This window comes from Glycine soja, chromosome 19, assembly GCF_004193775.1.
Source record: "Glycine soja cultivar W05 chromosome 19, ASM419377v2, whole genome shotgun sequence".
NCBI classification, from domain to species: Eukaryota; Viridiplantae; Streptophyta; class Magnoliopsida; order Fabales; family Fabaceae; genus Glycine; species Glycine soja.
Window position 1 is genome coordinate 40907761 of NC_041020.1, and position 16932 is coordinate 40924692.

Sequence of the window (16932 nt, forward strand, 5' to 3'; positions counted from 1 at the left end):
GAATTATAGCTTTCAAAAAATACGTTTATTAAAAATACGTACCAAACATGGAGAAATTAGGTTTTCAAATTAGAATTTATGAAAAGTAAAAATTTCTCTCTATTAAATACCATCCTAGATTTTATGATTGAGATTAATCTCATTAAGAAAACTTCTCCATGCCAATTGCATGTTATGACAAAAATTTGTTTTACATACATACATTGATAGCATAAAAAATAGTATATTAGAGTGTGTTTCATTCATTTTTTTAACATTATCTTTTCTTTAAAACGTACAAGTCACACACACAAAAAAAATTCATATAAAACTCTTAAAAATGAGTAACTTTTTAATATAACAAAATTTTAAAAAGAAAAAAGGTTTTAATTAAGTTTGTAGGGATACTTTTTCACAATTATAATATATGCAGTTTGTGTACTCAATCCCTTTTCTGAATGCCAATCCATCCTAAAACATCATTTAAAAATAAATAAAATCGTTGACCTCTCATTTCAAGTACTTCACCAACTTCCCCCTTAAATAATTATGACATTTTTAGTTTACTTTAAGTTATATTTATTTATTGTTAGGTTCTAATTTATTTTAAATTATTTATTTAAAATAAAGATATTTTTTTTTTAATTTTCATAACACCAAATAAAAGAGTATTATTAAAATGAGTAAATAACATAAGTAAATAAAAAATTGACATTTAAAAAAATGAGTGATTTATAATAATTAAAATATAAAAAAGTAAAAAACAAAGAAGTGTAAATTATATAAATTCACATAATTTATCTCTCCTATCACATGATTCAATTGACACAAAAAAAAAGAAGAAACGACTGTATTTTTTTATTTTATATGGGGGACATTTTTGTTTAAAACAAACATTTATAATATAGTGAAAATAAATTTCAACATATTTTTTCCATACAAAAAAGTTGAAATTTATTTATTTGAAAGAAATTAAATATGTAGTAAGTGAACCATTGGTCAAAAAAAGAGAACGAAATTAAAGGCAAAATAACTCCCCGAATTAACTTTTTGGGTGGATTAATAACTCCCCAAATCATGACATTTGGGTGGACTCTGATGTGTCATCTCACCAATTTACCCTTTCAGTTAAGGGAAACAGTTACTACAATACAATGCAAGAAAAAATGAGGAGAAAAAAAAAAAACACATTTCCAAAGGTTATCCTTTCAATTAGGGGAAGCAGTTAAAATATGAGAAAAGATAAAAAAAGAATTTAATATTCATACACTAAACATTCAATCAGTTTATTTTTTTCCTTAAAAAAACCCAAAAATGAAAAAAAAAAAGCGTTTTACTTTTTAAACGTCGCGTGCGGGAAGGGTCACTTGGACCACCTTGTTGTCTTGGCAACGTATCGTTAGGAACGAGACCAGACAACAGAGACGAAGCCCCCAAAAACATTATTTTTCCCAAAACTCAAAAACTAAATGTAAAATAAAAAAAACAGAAAAAACAATACTGTGATAATAGAGACATAAATAAATAATAAGTAAATAAATCAAGGGAAAGAAAGAGAGCACCATACAGGGAAATCATCAATCCAGCGATTTCGAAGCAGAAGAAAGAAGGACAAGAACAAAAAACGTTGGTATTATTATTATTATTCAATTCTTCAATATCCATATGCATACCAACAAGACACGCTTTTTCGTTCAATCTCCATAGCGGGGGGTAATTTCCGTAACTCCCGGAGCTCTTCCTTCGATGCTTTTTTCTCGTCGCTTGTTTCATTTGCATTATGATTTTTTCATAATTTTTCCCCCAGTTGTTTTGTTTTTGACACACGCACGCAGATAAGGCTCGGAGTTCTCAACTGGGTATTTTGTTGTTTATTTATTTATTTATTTGTTTGTTTGTTTTTTTATGTGTTTTTGAAAATTTCACATCTGTGGTTTTTTGTTTCTTCCCTCTGATTGGTGATGGTTTTGAACGTATGTGTTCAAGATTCGTCTGCATTTGGCTGTCATGTGATTGATTTTTGTTGCTCTGTGATTTCATATATGGGATTGGTTCTTTCAGATAATAAATTTTTAAATGGTTGTTGTTTGAAATATTGCTCTTAGTATTTTTTTTCCTTCTTTTTGTTCTGGTTTTTGATTGGTTGGATTGAGTACGAGAAGGTAGTATTTTTGGCAAAGCCTACCAGAATGCTTATGCTGCCTAATTGAAGTTTTGGGTTATTCTTTTATATCTGTGATTTTCTGTCTCTTCTTGATCTCTTTGATGGATAATTTGAATGAGGGAAGAGGTAAGGGATGGTGATCCATATCTAGATTCAGTTTTGTATTAAATTTAAGGTTCAGGAATTGCAAGATGCCATTAAGCAATAGAATTTGTTTGCATTAGCATCGTTGCATTAGAATACAAAGAGCTAAGATGAGGGTCAATGTTAGTGAATAGGAAGAGATGTCCTATTCAGCAACGTGTTTGAAAATATATTTGGGTTTTGGATTTTCCCAGTAAAATGAGCCTCCCGTGGCCTAGGGGGGTCCAGTAAGAAATTACTGTTTACACTTATGATTTTTGGTCTGTGTATGTTTCTTGTTCTATTCACCCTTCTCAAAGCTCAAGCAGTTTGAAGCTTTGAACATATAACTTAACAGTTTCATATTAGTTTAGCAGTTGGAATGACATTGTTTGGTAAAATATATATGTTCTACTTGTCTTTCTATAAACACTTAAGTGACTTTGCTTATAGACCGGCATATTATTTGCTTGATATTTGCAAAAGAAAATTATGTTTCTGCCATGCTTCAATGACTACAAATACTGACTTATTTTAATTTCTATATTATGCGAAAATTGTCATTTATTCCTCACCTAGTGGGAGAAGACTTTGCTGTTGTTGTGAAAATTGTCATTTATTAATTGATCCATGTTAGCATGCATTGACAGTGAAGGTCCAGTTTGCTGATATGCATTTTTGGGGTAACTATGTAATATGATGTTCTTTTCATGTTCCAGACATTTTTCTTTTCTTGATTCCAGAAATCATGGTCAATACTGCTAAAAGAAACTTTTTTGTTTACTTGAAGTTTTCCAGAAATGCTAAAGCAGTCAAATTTGCAGTTAATCTAGTTACTATTGCATGTGAATGTAGGTTAACTTTCTTAAATTATCCTACTTAAACTCTATCAGGTCTTCATTCTGACTGAAAAATCACGTCTTAATTGGTCTTGCATGTTTCTTTTTTTCTCTTCCCCCCCTATTTTATTGTAAAGAATATCAAAATTTGACTATAATAGCATCTACTATGCAAGTTCTTATGCATTTACCTTTTGACTGTATAACAGATGTAGCATGCCATAAAAGCAGGAGCTCTGGTTCCTTGTCATCCGGAAAGAAATACTGTAGATCTGGGTTAGCAATGGCTCCTGGAAGCAGTGTTTTCAAAGAAGTTCTTGAATCTCACCTGATGTCTTCAGATTACGAAACGGGGAAAGCTAAATCTGAGGCCAAGAGTAACATTACATCCACAAAATCTAGCGTTGGGTTGAGTGGAAAGAGTGGAATTAGTTCAAACAATGGGGTGTATGAATTACTTGGATGCCCTGTTTGCAAGAATTTGATGTATCCCCCAATTCACCAGGTGCAGTGCTTGTAATTTCTTATTTTGGGGGTCTGTATGTTTGAAAAACTTTTTCTTGAAATGCAAGTTGCACTCATGAAATAGATAGAGGCATATGAATAGTGGCATTATGAGTTTTTATCTCCATAGTCCTTGTAGGATGGCTCCATTTGAAGATAATATCACTTGGGTACTTATCCTTCATTGCAAAGGCTGCATCATGCAGCTTAGTGCTGGTGCATATTAAACTTAATTTTCATAACCTTAATTTCCTGGACAATGTGGGATAAGTTTAGTCATTGATCTTGAATGAAACATGGAGAGATGTAGTGATCAGGATGAATCTTTGGGGTTTGATGAAATTGTCATAGCTATCTATTCAATTTTTTTGTAATGTGAGTTGCATGATAGTTATCCATCCAAATTTGCTCCTCATCACTTGTCATTCATTTTATCATTTATTTAACATAAGTGGATATTTTGGAGTATACCGAGCAATAGCTAATAGGTAAAAATCTTAATAAGTTTATTGCCTTTTATAGTCACTTTCTATTTTAATTTGAATTGGATACCCTGCCCATCCTGCAAAAGGAAGTTCAGGAATGAGACTTGCTGATTCTAAGCCTATATTTATAAATATTATGGTTGAATGGCTTATGCTAAGGGTGGTGGATTTTAATTGAGATTTACCCTCAAGTGGGTAGGAAGGAGAAGCAAGAAGACAATTATATAAAAATTGACTTTAGTGTTGCTAATTTAGTATTGTTATTGTTGGACCTTTTCAATGAAGGCTATGTACATATAATCCACATGTATTGCGGAGCCTATTCTACTGTCTGAGAGGACTGTTGGATTATGGTATATGGTTATTAAAACCCGCTGAAATTCTGAAACTCTTTAATCATTATTTTCACTTCACTTGATTACTGTGAATTTATCCTGTCTTGTAACTTTCTTATTAATTTTTAATATTTCGCACATGGTTGCATTGTGTGTTTCAGTGCCCAAATGGCCATACATTATGTTCCCATTGTAAAGTTGAAGTCCATAATATCTGCCCATCCTGCCATCATGATCTTGGGAATATAAGGTGTTTAGCTTTGGAGAAAGTGGCAGAATCATTGGAGCTTCCTTGCAGATATCAGAGTCTTGGTTGTCATGATATATTCCCGTACTATACTAAGCTGAAGCATGAGCAAAATTGCGGATTTCGTCCATACAATTGTCCCTATGCTGGATCTGAGTGCTCTGTGATGGGTGACATCCCTACTCTTGTTGCTCATCTCAAGGATGATCACAAGGTTGACATGCATGATGGATGTACCTTCAATCACCGATATGTCAAAGCAAATCCACATGAAGTTGAAAATGCCACATGGATGCTAACTGTAAGTTATTTAATGAATTATATTGGCCGGACTGTTTGATGATTTTATGTGCTATTTCTCATGGATTGGTGTTTTTTACATGTTATTTTTGTTATTTAATCAGTGTAGTCTGATGCCATATCCCCTAATGTGTGCAGTGTGCATGTGCACATGGCCTTGCTCGTTTGTTTTTTAAAAATATCTACTTCCTGACTATTTTTAATTCTCTGAAAGTAATATTCAGAATTGTCATGGGTCACATGGCATATATGTAGGCATAGTCTTTCGACTTTTGATGAATAATTTGAACACATGGAATGTACTTGCACGGTGGAATTTTTTCCTCCTTGATTTGTTTCTAAACATTTCTTTATGGATCCACCTTTCATTTTCTGAATACATGTTATCACAAATGTTCTTGTGACCTCATGATCCTAAAGCCTAATATAAAGATCCCCACTTGACATGTTGAAGTTTCTTGCTTGCAGGTTTTTAATAGTTTTGGAAGGCATTTCTGCTTGCACTTTGAGGCGTTCCAGCTTGGCTCAGCTCCAGTGTATATGGCATTTTTGCGATTCATGGGTGATGACAATGAAGCAAAGAAATTCAGCTACAGCTTGGAGGTTGGTGCAAATGGGCGCAAGCTTATATGGCAAGGAATTCCAAGGAGCATTCGGGACAGTCATAGAAAAGTTCGAGATAGTCAAGATGGGCTTATAATTCAGAGGAACCTAGCCCTTTATTTTTCTGGTGGAGAAAGACAAGAGTTGAAGTTAAGAATCACTGGTCGTATATGGAGAGAAGAATGAGACATGTAAATATAATATTATTAGAGATGTAACCATTGTTTTAAGATTTTGGTCTCTGGCAAAGAATGAAGCACTATGTCTGCTTAACTTATCTCTCCATAGATTTGTCTTTCATTCCGTATACCTTGTGTCTTAGTGGTGAGGGTTACTTTCAATTTGGCTCAGCCATCTTTCCTTTTTGGACAAAACTATGTGCTTCTGAATATTGGAAATCAAACTTACACAGTCAAGTTTTTATTTTTTTATTTTTTTAACTTTGGTGCACTAAAGATATTCTCTAGTTAATACTCACAGACTAATATAATAACTTTCAAACGTAAAAGCCAACCTTACAGGAAAGTATCAAGGACTTGTTTTTCACTTTTTTTTGTTTTGTTTTTGACTTTTTGTTGTTTTAATAAATTCTACATGTATGGTTCCTGAAACAAAAAATGTGAGGTGGTGACCCATTGATTTTCGTTGGTTTAATTTATAGAATTTTGGTTTTCGTGATATGTGATAAATTATTATATTGTTTTAGTTATTGGTTAAATTTAATATATTAATTAAAAATATAATTTAAATTAATTTATGTATTTGTGTCCTAAAAAAATGTTTTAGCTATGACACCATCGTATATCACCAACAAAAATAATTATTTCATATTAAAATTTACATATATTTTTATTCTTTATTAAGATAGTTACTTTTAGTTTTAATTTTTTAATTTGAGTTTTGGTTTGTATTTTTTTTTTATCTTGTTTATGAAAGGAATACTTTACAGTGAGCTGAAATCCATTCAACATGGATTTTATGAATGTAACACATTAGAAAAAAATTAACTAATAAATTAATATTTTTTATTCACATATCACATTTTAATTTGAATAAAAAATAATATAAAATGAGATAATAATTTCAATCTATTTATAAAATAATAGTACACAACTATATACTTTTTTTTAATAAATCTTTAGGTCCCTCTAGTTCTGGGCTTGTAAGGCCGCCCGTTCAGACATAGCCCAAGGCCCCTAGTCCATGGTAATAAAACAAAAGTCTAATAAGTTAATGCTTGAATAAACTTTTTAATCAACATTTATAAGAGAAGAAAATGAAAAAAATTGAAAAAAAATATTTTCATAAGTTAAAAATAGTTGATGTATAAGTCCAAATTAACTTTGGAAGAAATTAATATGAAAGAATTTTTGGACATTAACTTGTGTATAAACTAATTTTAACTTATTGGAAAAACCTATCATTATTTTTTCTCTCACAAGTAGTTATAGAAAAATTTATTCAAATAAAACCTAACATATACTGTTATTACTTAGTATAAAAGTTTTTGAATAAATAATATTTACACTAACATTGTAAAGACTTTTTAAATAGTCATTTAATAATAAGTTGTCGTGTGTGATAAGTTGGTTGAATTTTATCATAATCACCTAAAAATTCATTCTTATATTGATTTCTAATATGATAAAAGAGTAAGTTTTTTTTACATTGACAAAGCATAGATACTAAACTCAAAGTTTTAAAAATAATTTTACATGTATAATAAATTTATTGAATTTTATAACAACCATCTTAAAAGTGATATAATCATTATTTTTAATTAATTAACCGTATACAGAATTTTTACACTAAAAGTATGTAACTATTAAACTCATAATAAAATTAAAGTGCCACATGTTTTGAAAAATAACATATTTTTAATGTCTTAAAACTTTATTATATAAAGTATTTAATTTTTGTGTGTGAATAGTATATACGGATGAGTCCTTGGATATGAAATAATCTTATTGGAAATAAAATACTCATATTATATTACGTGTACTCACGATTTTTAATGAAAATTAATCATTATTTTTAACTAAACAATTTCATAAGTTTTGGGCAACAATGATAACAGAGTTATAGCCAGACAGGTACTACTAAATCCAATCCTTGCATGAAAACGAAATGCAAGCCAAGGGACCTCGTACGAGCAGGGTGCTACATCGGTACAAAATTACCAGCATTTTGATTTTACTTTCGTTGTGTGTTTGCTGTCAGAAGAGAAGAGAATAAGAATAGCAATAACCATATAATAAAGACAACACTAAAATAGTAGGTAACGAACGAAGGACGTGCATGCATCGTGGGGGCACGTACGTTCGTACATACAACACAACACAACACCGCAATCGGTTAGCTTCTAGTTTTTCGGTTAAGTTTCTTCTTCACATACCCGACATTCCCGCGAAACACAATAACATGTGCCTTTCTTCCCAAACCAAGCTTCCTTACACGAAACTTAGAAACTAAAATAATATCCAAATTTGCCTCCTTATGCATTTCCCATTCCCTGAGTCTTTGTTTTTTTATTTATTATTATTTTCTCTTTCTAATATTCTTCTTTGTCGCCCTCTTATCGTCTCTGCCATTATAGAACGTAATTCTTCATCACAACTTTCCTGAGGTAACAACATATATAGAGATAATGTCTTTCATATGTTTGTTCCGTGTCAATATATTGTTTTTACGCAGGGTTGATGATTTTGTCCTGTCAACAACGCCAAAACACATTCATAATCCTGCATCTTTTAGATCTTATTAGCGCAGTCCATCAACAATAAATTTATTACTCTTTCAAATCTTGAAGAATAAGAGAGAATCAATACATGTTGCTATTATTTTTGCGTCTTGATCCTATAGGAACAAACGGTTAACTTTCTATTGATTATGCTCATCTCCTCTATCAAAAAATATATAGAATTGGAGACAAGTTCTTGAGACTTGGTATAGCTGATACGCATGACCAAAGAAAGAAGTAGCATAGAGTCCACCCCACGATTTTTTTTTCAATCTCGTTTCAGATGTCACGAATATTAGTCTTCTGCAATTTCACAATTGAGATTCTTTGTCCATATCTTTTTGTGTGTTTGTGATTGGACTTTTGTCATATTTTCACATTGTCTAATAAGCCAGTTAAAAAGAAAAATTGGTTGGGGGGCAGTGAAATTGAATGTTGAAGGTAGTTTCCCCATCACCAACACTTGTGTTGGAAAAATTTTTGAGCCTTGAAATACTTTCAGGTGATTCATTCGTTTACTGTGAATGGCTTATTGAGAGTGCAGCTAGAGCTAGGACTACTTGAAGTTATGTTGTGCTGCGGAGGTGCAGAGGAGGAGAGCAGCGGGCCCCCGGCAAACCAATACCCAACTGCACCACCTAGAGGGGGTAGCACATACGGAGGAGGTAACATCTTCATTCTTGTATATATATATGTATGTATGCTTCTTTTTCTTTGTATTTTGCTTCAACATTGATAGGTGTATCTACAGTTTTTGTTCTTATTGTTAGAAGTTTTTCGTGCTCTTGGACACTCACTGAACAATTGAAAGCAAAAATATAATTGGATATATGAATATGGTATTCTAAATCACCACATTGTCCCTCAAATACCTTTGTGACAAAAGCTAACATGTCTTAAAATTTCATTATTTTTGTCACTCCCATTATTATGTCATACATTATAATAGTGAACTGGAATCCAATCATTGACAAACTCTTTTTCTTCTTGAAATTAACTACATACTCTATGACACCTTTCCTCGGCAAGGTTATGGGTAATAATTTGCAGTAACCCTCTATGAATGTAGGTAATGATAGAGGAGAGCCTAGGGGAAATGTTGCGAAGAGTGGTGCCCCGCAGAAAGTATTGCCGATTGAGATACCCTCTATGCCATTGGATGAATTAAACAGGTTAACAGGAAACTTTGGTACAAAGGCTTTTATTGGCGAAGGTTCTTATGGACGAGTTTACTATGCAAAATTGAGTGATGGTACTGATGCTGCAATTAAGAAGCTGGATACCAGTTCTTCCGCAGAACCTGACTCAGATTTTGCGGCTCAGGTAAGATTTTGATTTGCGATTGTAAAACCATTGAAGCAATACTGTGTTTCATCATTCATGATATTGTTGCACGTGTCACTATGGATCATGCAGTTATCGATTGTTTCAAGACTGAAGCATGACAATTTTGTGGAGTTGATTGGATATTGTCTAGAGGCAGATAACAGACTTTTGGTTTATCAATATGCAAGTCTTGGTTCTTTGCATGATGTGTTACATGGTAGGTCCAACATTGTCCCTATTCAGTTGAGGAAATAGTGCTGGTTCTTTGTTTGAACACTAGTTTTTTGCTTTTGTCAGGAAGGAAGGGTGTACAAGGGGCTGAACCTGGTCCAGTATTAAGTTGGAGCCAGAGAGCAAAAATTGCATTTGGTGCAGCTAAAGGTCTAGAGTTTCTTCACGAAAAGGTTCAGCCTTCTATTGTTCATCGCGATGTTAGATCTAGCAATGTCTTACTGTTCAACGACTATGAGGCCAAGATAGCTGATTTCAGCTTAACAAATCAGTCTTCTGACACAGCCGCCAGGCTACATTCAACAAGAGTCTTGGGAACATTTGGCTATCATGCCCCAGAGTATGTCCTTAAAGAAACATTCCTCAGTTTAATTTGAGATACAATTAATGTCAACTCTGCTTGATTGAAAAAAAAACTTGAGTTGAATCGGTTGTTATATAATGTTGGGAAATCAATAGTCTTACAAATAAAATTACTTACACCCAAAAAAGATTGTAAGAACACAATAAAGATTACATTGCAGAAAAATAATAGCAAACACAAGAATTTAATGCGGTTTCACACCTCTTGCCTACATCCACGTCATCGTTTCAAAAAATATTTCACTATCACAAAAATGATTACAAGATTGTAACTCACTCCAAATAATGTATCACTCTACAAACCCGAGTATCTCACTCAATGGTTAGAAGAAATGATAACACTCTCACACAAAGATATTTCTCTCTCAACAAAGTGACTTTATTTTACAATCTCTCTTCTCACACTCTCTCTTCATGTATTGTGTTTCTTTACTAATTCTCTTCTATATTTACAGTGAACATTACCACCAACTATAATAAATAAGTTCTTCCATGAATCAGTTGTTATATAATTTATAGCTTATACTGTTTTTCATTAACATGGAGCAGGCTTAATAACTGTCATATGACTAATAATAGCCATAACCTTATATGAAAATTGAAAAATATTTGTACGTAGACATAACATGAATAAGCATATCTTCAGGTATTAGAAATAATTTCATGTTAGAAATAACCACTATCTATCCTATGTAAACACTATCCATTGAGCGTCAGAAATAATTTCATGTTAATGCAACTTTTGATTTTGTTTTAAAAATGACTACTTTCATCTTCAGGTATGCCATGACAGGGCAGATAACCCAGAAAAGTGATGTTTACAGTTTTGGGGTTGTGCTTTTAGAACTCTTGACAGGAAGAAAGCCAGTAGATCACACAATGCCCAAAGGACAACAAAGTCTTGTAACTTGGGTATGTGTTTGATGACCTTAATAGTTTTTTTTTTCTAAAGTATATTTGACCTTAATTGGTTTACTTTTCCATTATAGTCTACTATTTTGATAATTGGTTATTTTTAACTATTTCAGGCAACTCCAAGGCTTAGTGAGGACAAAGTGAAACAATGTGTGGATCCTAAGCTAAACAATGACTATCCTCCAAAGGCTATTGCTAAGGTTTGTTCCTTTATTCTTCTTTCACTACAGTTGGACTATGTAATATACAATATACTTTTGAGGCTAGTGACTGATTATTTGACGTGGATATACGTAGTTGGGTGCTGTGGCAGCACTTTGTGTTCAGTATGAAGCTGACTTCAGACCAAACATGACCATTGTTGTCAAAGCTCTCCAGCCACTTCTCAATGCAAAACCAGCTGGTCCCGACTCTCATGCTTGACATTGTGATCTCATTTAATCATGAGGATTATTAGATTTTTGTGCAATTTGTAACACAATGATGGAAGTTGATTTGGTTTCATTGTCGTATAGATTGTATTATGCTATGCCAAAGATGATTTGGTTTGCTTGCTCTCCTTTTTAGTTGGAAACATATGTTTGTACACGTAAGGAATGAATGATGGAGACCAAAATTTGGCCTATGAGAATCAAAGGTAAGAAAAAGAAAATTCAAAAACCTTATGTTAGTTGAAGAATTCTTTCATCCTTTTTATGCTAGTAATTGACTACTGACTGCTGCTATGGTATAAATACTTATTTTAAACTCTATTGTATTGCCTATCCCATAATTTAGTACTTGTTAATTTTATATGATTTTTGAATAACTATTTATTTAATAGGGTTAATTGCAAATTTGGTTCCTTGTTTATCTCAACTCATGAATTTGGTCCCTTGTAATTTAATTCACCAATTGAGTCTCTCATTTTTTTTAATCCAATAAATTTAGTCTCCGACTTCGAATTTGGACGTTGACAGTTGATTTTTTTATGTTGACCGTCATGTGTTGTGTTTTTATTGAATGTTGATTAGGTGCACGAAATTTAGTCTCCAATAAGAGTACGGCATGTGGTGGTCAATGTAAAAAATTAACTGTCAACGTCTAAATTCGGAGTTGGGGACTAAAATTATCCGATTGCAAAAAAATAGGAGACTCAATTAGTGAATTAAATTATATGGGGACCAAATTTGAAAATTGAGACAAATAGGGGGCTAAATTTGCAATTAAGCCTATTTAATATTGTTATTTAGTATCAATGTGGTTTCACCAACTGTATATAAAATTTATGTGACAGTAACAAAAGAAAATGGAAATCATGATAAAAAAGTGAAAGAACTAAATCTAAAAAAGAAATCATTCTCACTATAATAAATCGTACACAATTCAATTAACATGATGTGACATGGTTTGTAAATAATCTTATTCTTTAAACATGTGATTATGAGTTCAATTTTTAAATTGTGTATAGAAAAACATGTGTTGGAAGAGGTCGTTAACCAATTAATAAGTTCACCAAATTGCACAAGTAATACATACAAGGTAAGATTGAGTGTCGTATTCACAGGGACTCGCGTAATACTAGAAAAAATAACAATGTTCACTAACTATGACTTTCAGAAACAATGTTTATAATTTGATTGCAATGATGTGAATAACAATAAATTAAACAAACATAAAGTTCAAGAGCAAAAGAACAATAAACTCTTTTTGGGTAAATTTTATAAACACTTGGAGTGCGATAAAATGAAGTAAAATAACAAGAATAAAATAATTGGGGTTAATTTCACTAAATCACCTCTTCATTCAAACAAAGGCCACTCATATAGTTCAAAGCTCAATTATTATCATCAATTCACTAAAATACTAAAACTGCGATCCCTCGGATGAAAAAAATTTAAACCCCTTGACCAAACTATCAATCCGTGGACTAATCTAACCAAGTGACTTGTTTTGAGAACAAGAGTTAAAAGATGACTAACAAGCCTTTCTCTATCCCTAGACACAAAACCCATTAGATGTTCCTCTCCATATCTAAGTTCAAAAGCATTTTCCAATGACAATTCAAACCACAACATCAAGCCAAGGGTGATCAAGCCACAATAAGCATTAATGCATAGAAGAGAATATTTAATAATGAACAATAAACATAGATTAATAATCAAAATGTAAACATAAGGATAGGTTCAATTACATCAACCCCCAAAATGACTAAATCTAACTACATAGCTACATAACCACAAGAAGAAAATAGATGATGAAAAATGGTAGGGAGGCCATGGAGAGTAAGGGAGAGAGAGCTTCCCAGCCTTCCCCTCAACCCTAAACAACTCCCCAACCAAATCTGCCTTAAATTTGCAACCTTGTAGCTTAAATAGGGCTAAGCAAATTGCACCGTTGTTTTTGTATAATGGTTTGCATGCTAAGCTCAGCTTTCACACTAAGTGCGCATACAAAAATAACACTTGTCTAAGTGACCGTGTGCTAAGCCTGCATGCAAAATAAAACTGTTGTAAATGACTGTGTGTTGAGTCTAATTACTTTGCAGGAGAAAAAATTTGCTTAGCTTGAAGTATGCACTAAGCCTAACATGTCTAACCCTTGTAGCATGAAAAATTTCCTTTGAAAGAGTCTTAAATTGGGTCTCAACACCATCTGTCTTCTTTTTTCATTTATTTCTACACCAAAATGAACTAAAATTAGATGAAAAATCAAATATTGAAACTATTTTAAAGTTATTCTAGTTTATTCAAAACTTAATTATAAATAAGACCAAACATGCTTAGATATATTGAAATATTAAGATAATTACCTACAAAATGGTCATTAAAATAAAGTTCTTAAGACAATTATGAGAGGTCAACCCTTAAATGAAAATATCAATATCTTAGGAGATTAATCTTTAAGTTTATGCCAAGAGATGTCATGGTTCAACCAAAAAAATCCTACACAATTCATGAAAGGCAATTGGCTAAAGGAGATTGTTAGGATTTTATTTTATGTTAGATTCAACTTATAGACCAAGTGTAACTCAATCATGATGTAATAACTGAATTATCGTCCAAGTCGTCTCCCAAAGGAATAAAGGAGAGATGTCATGTAATTATTTAACTAAGAACTAGGTTTTTTGTATTTTTGTTTTGTGATTTTCACAAAATAAATTGCATAAAAAACTACAATAAAAATTAAATGACAATAAAATAATTAAGTAAAGATATAAGTACTAGACTTAGATGGTGACGTCGATCTTGATGAATGAATGTCTAAGTTTAAACTTGGAATTCGCTCGATCCATTGTAACTTCACAATTCTTTACTCATTTTTCTTGCTCATAGTCAGTTCACTAATGTATTCTACCCCAACTCTTGCATGTTCGTAGATTCTAAACTACTTGCCTGATACCCAATCCCTTGGACATACCAACACAATTAATCATTATTAATGGTTGAGAATTAGCGAGACTTAACCAAGATTATTATATCCCTAGAGATAATCTCAATTAAGTACTTGATTCATGTTTGAGTTTCAACAAGGCTCAATTATAGAATTGTAACTAGGTTTAATTAAGGAGACAATCACAAGAAATTATAAACAAATAATATATCTAATTAATTCAAATAATTATCTTCTTCTTCAACTGATTTATCCTTGAAAAATATCTTACTCTTGACTTTCCTAGCTGTTATCTTCAATTTCCGTAATTTCTTCTTCCATAACTTTCTGCTTATTTTGAACCTCTAGAGCTCTATCAGAATGACTTATTTTTACTGAAAAACTATTAAAAAATTCATTAAAAATAACTAAAACATAAAATTCTACCAAGACAAAGTAAAAACTGAATTTAAAGCTAATTTGATTGAAAACAAGATCTAAAGTTATCTAAAAGATCAAATAAACGTCATAAAATATATATAAAAATCTAGTAAATTTGACGTTTATTATAGATGTTCCTACAAAATGAATATAATTGGTCTCGTGCTGGTATTTGTGCTTCAAAAATGCTTGTATTTATGCCAAAAGTTAATGAAACACAATTTAGAGAACTTAATGAACAATACTTGTATTTATGCTTCGGAAATGCTTTTGTAGTCTTAGTTTCTTTAAAAAATTCTAAGCCTAATTTTGTACATCGGTTTGTTAAGATGCTTAAGATTGTGACCTTACCCTTAAACCAAGTCTTTGTGATTGGTTAAAGAATACTTAAGGTGTTTCCTTGAAGAGATATGTTAAACTACTTAGGTTGAAAAGCCATAAGTGATTTTGAAAATAATATTTATATCTTGTGATGATATAATGGAACTTGGTGATTAATCAAGAACTTGACATATTCTCAATGATAAAGACAAATTAGCATCAAAATTTAATTGTTCTCTTTTATTTTTTTTTTTTTTTTGCTTTTTGTTATTTAACCTTATGTTTCAAAATATGTTGTTGTCTTGTTTTTGAAAATTTTATAACAAAATTCTATTGCATCTGTTCTTGTTGAAAATCATTTTAGTATATCGTCTGTCAATTAGATGAAAATTGCATCTTTTAAAATGATTTGCAATTTTTTTTCTAACACAATCCAACCCTCCTTGTGTTTTGTGTGTCTTATAGTAGTAGATTTCCAAACTTTAGAATTCAAGCCAAAGGATATTTCCTTTTATTTTTATCTTCGATTTTGAAGCCATCGGAAATTAATTCAAGTAACAAAAATAGGTCAAAGATTATATGGTGAAGTTTTAATATAACAAGAAAAAAATTTAATAAACTTAAAAGAAATGTTTTTTTTTTTTTGCAATACATCCTCTTGTTCTAATATTTTTAGCCTCTGCAGGTAGATAAAAAAATTAGGAGGTGACAGAGAGATGAAAATTATGTAATTTGCTTAAGATTGAATTAGAAATAATTTTAAAATTTACGGGACCTTCTATCCTATATCCGCTTATCTCTTTATTTCTCTTTTCATCTCTTCTCTATTTTTTTTTACAACCAAATGCACATTTCATTTCTTCTTTATTTGTAGCTTATTTTCACTCACTCATTTTATTTTCACCTACCTTATTTCTCTCATTTCTTCCAAACAAGACATCAAAGAGTTACCACAATGCTTATATTTTTTTTTGTTCCTCACAAATATCTTTATTTGAAAGTAAATAAGTAATATTGTTCAAGGAATAATAGACACTAAATATGAGTGTCTCTCCAATAAAATTTGAACTTTGGTTTTTCACATTGTGGGAGATGATTAAATCAACCATTTTGCTAAACCCAAAACATATTGGTCAAATATGCGTTTTCTTAAAAGGCACCTTAGCTTATGCATTACACAACATAAATATTTTCTTTTTATACAACTAAAAAATTTATAATGCATAAATATATTTGAATAGATAAATTACATTTTAATTAAAATTATAATAAATATATTTATGCTTGTTTCAAGTTTTATTTTTTATACAACATTGTATTTAAATATATATTTTGAACATTATTCTCACTTTTTTTCGAAGCATAAATACATTTTGAACACTATTCTCACTTTTTTTGAAGCATAAATATATTTTGAACACTATTTTCACTAATTCATTTATGTGAGACGAGCTAATGCATTAAATCAATTCTATATAATAATTAAATTCCTACAAAATGAGTAGTAGATATCATAACAAAGGAACTTGATTTGGAATGCCAATACCCTCCTAGAGTGAGGAACTTACATTGGAGGATTTGTAGAGAGTGTAACCCTAGCTACTCGAGCAAACCTTAACAATTGCCCTCTTGTACCCTCTTTGTGACCGAAAGGTGGAAACTTCT

At 31.4% G+C, this 16932-nt stretch overlaps 2 protein-coding genes across 9 annotated transcripts; both read left to right on the forward strand.

The window, feature by feature from the left end:
- Positions 1 to 1472: 1472 nt before the first annotated feature.
- LOC114397937 (E3 ubiquitin-protein ligase SINAT2-like) lies at positions 1473 to 6019 on the forward strand. 7 transcript variants are annotated; one of them, XM_028360013.1, is made up of 4 exons: positions 1473 to 1605; positions 3315 to 3610; positions 4591 to 4977; positions 5445 to 6019. In XM_028360013.1, exons 2-4 carry the CDS (start codon positions 3389 to 3391, stop codon positions 5763 to 5765), a joined length of 930 nt encoding a protein of 309 aa, XP_028215814.1. In that variant the 5' UTR covers positions 1473 to 1605; positions 3315 to 3388; the 3' UTR covers positions 5766 to 6019. The 7 variants fall into 7 exon arrangements, with proteins under 7 accessions (XP_028215814.1, XP_028215816.1, XP_028215812.1 ...); XM_028360015.1 differs by having other exon boundaries at positions 1482 to 1609; XM_028360011.1 differs by having other exon boundaries at positions 1507 to 1692.
- A 2394-nt stretch (positions 6020 to 8413) lies between these two features.
- Positions 8414 to 11781, forward strand: LOC114398108 (probable protein kinase At2g41970). 2 transcript variants are annotated; one of them, XM_028360252.1, is made up of 7 exons: positions 8414 to 8984; positions 9389 to 9642; positions 9736 to 9862; positions 9943 to 10216; positions 11019 to 11151; positions 11268 to 11354; positions 11452 to 11781. In XM_028360252.1, exons 1-7 carry the CDS (start codon positions 8888 to 8890, stop codon positions 11575 to 11577), a joined length of 1098 nt encoding a protein of 365 aa, XP_028216053.1. In that variant the 5' UTR covers positions 8414 to 8887; the 3' UTR covers positions 11578 to 11781. The 2 variants fall into 2 exon arrangements, with proteins under 2 accessions (XP_028216053.1, XP_028216055.1); XM_028360254.1 differs by lacking the exon at positions 8414 to 8984 and having other exon boundaries at positions 9569 to 9642; positions 9753 to 9862.
- The last annotated feature ends 5151 nt before the right edge of the window (positions 11782 to 16932 follow it).

Bases quoted from the DNA above. Each gene is read 5' to 3' on its own strand.
- LOC114397937 (XM_028360008.1), top strand. From the start codon at position 3,015: ATGGTCAATACTGCTAAAAGAAACTTTTTTGTTTACTTGAAGTTTTCC. The intron at 3,611-4,590 runs GTGCAGTGCTTG...TGTGTGTTTCAG, and splicing joins TGTATCCCCCAATTCACCAG to TGCCCAAATGGCCATACATT. The intron at 4,978-5,444 runs GTAAGTTATTTA...TCTTGCTTGCAG, and splicing joins ATGCCACATGGATGCTAACT to GTTTTTAATAGTTTTGGAAG.
- LOC114398108 (XM_028360252.1), top strand. From the start codon at position 8,888: ATGTTGTGCTGCGGAGGTGCAGAGGAGGAGAGCAGCGGGCCCCCGGCA. The intron at 9,643-9,735 runs GTAAGATTTTGA...TGGATCATGCAG, and splicing joins ACTCAGATTTTGCGGCTCAG to TTATCGATTGTTTCAAGACT. The intron at 10,217-11,018 runs GTATGTCCTTAA...TTTCATCTTCAG, and splicing joins TTTGGCTATCATGCCCCAGA to GTATGCCATGACAGGGCAGA.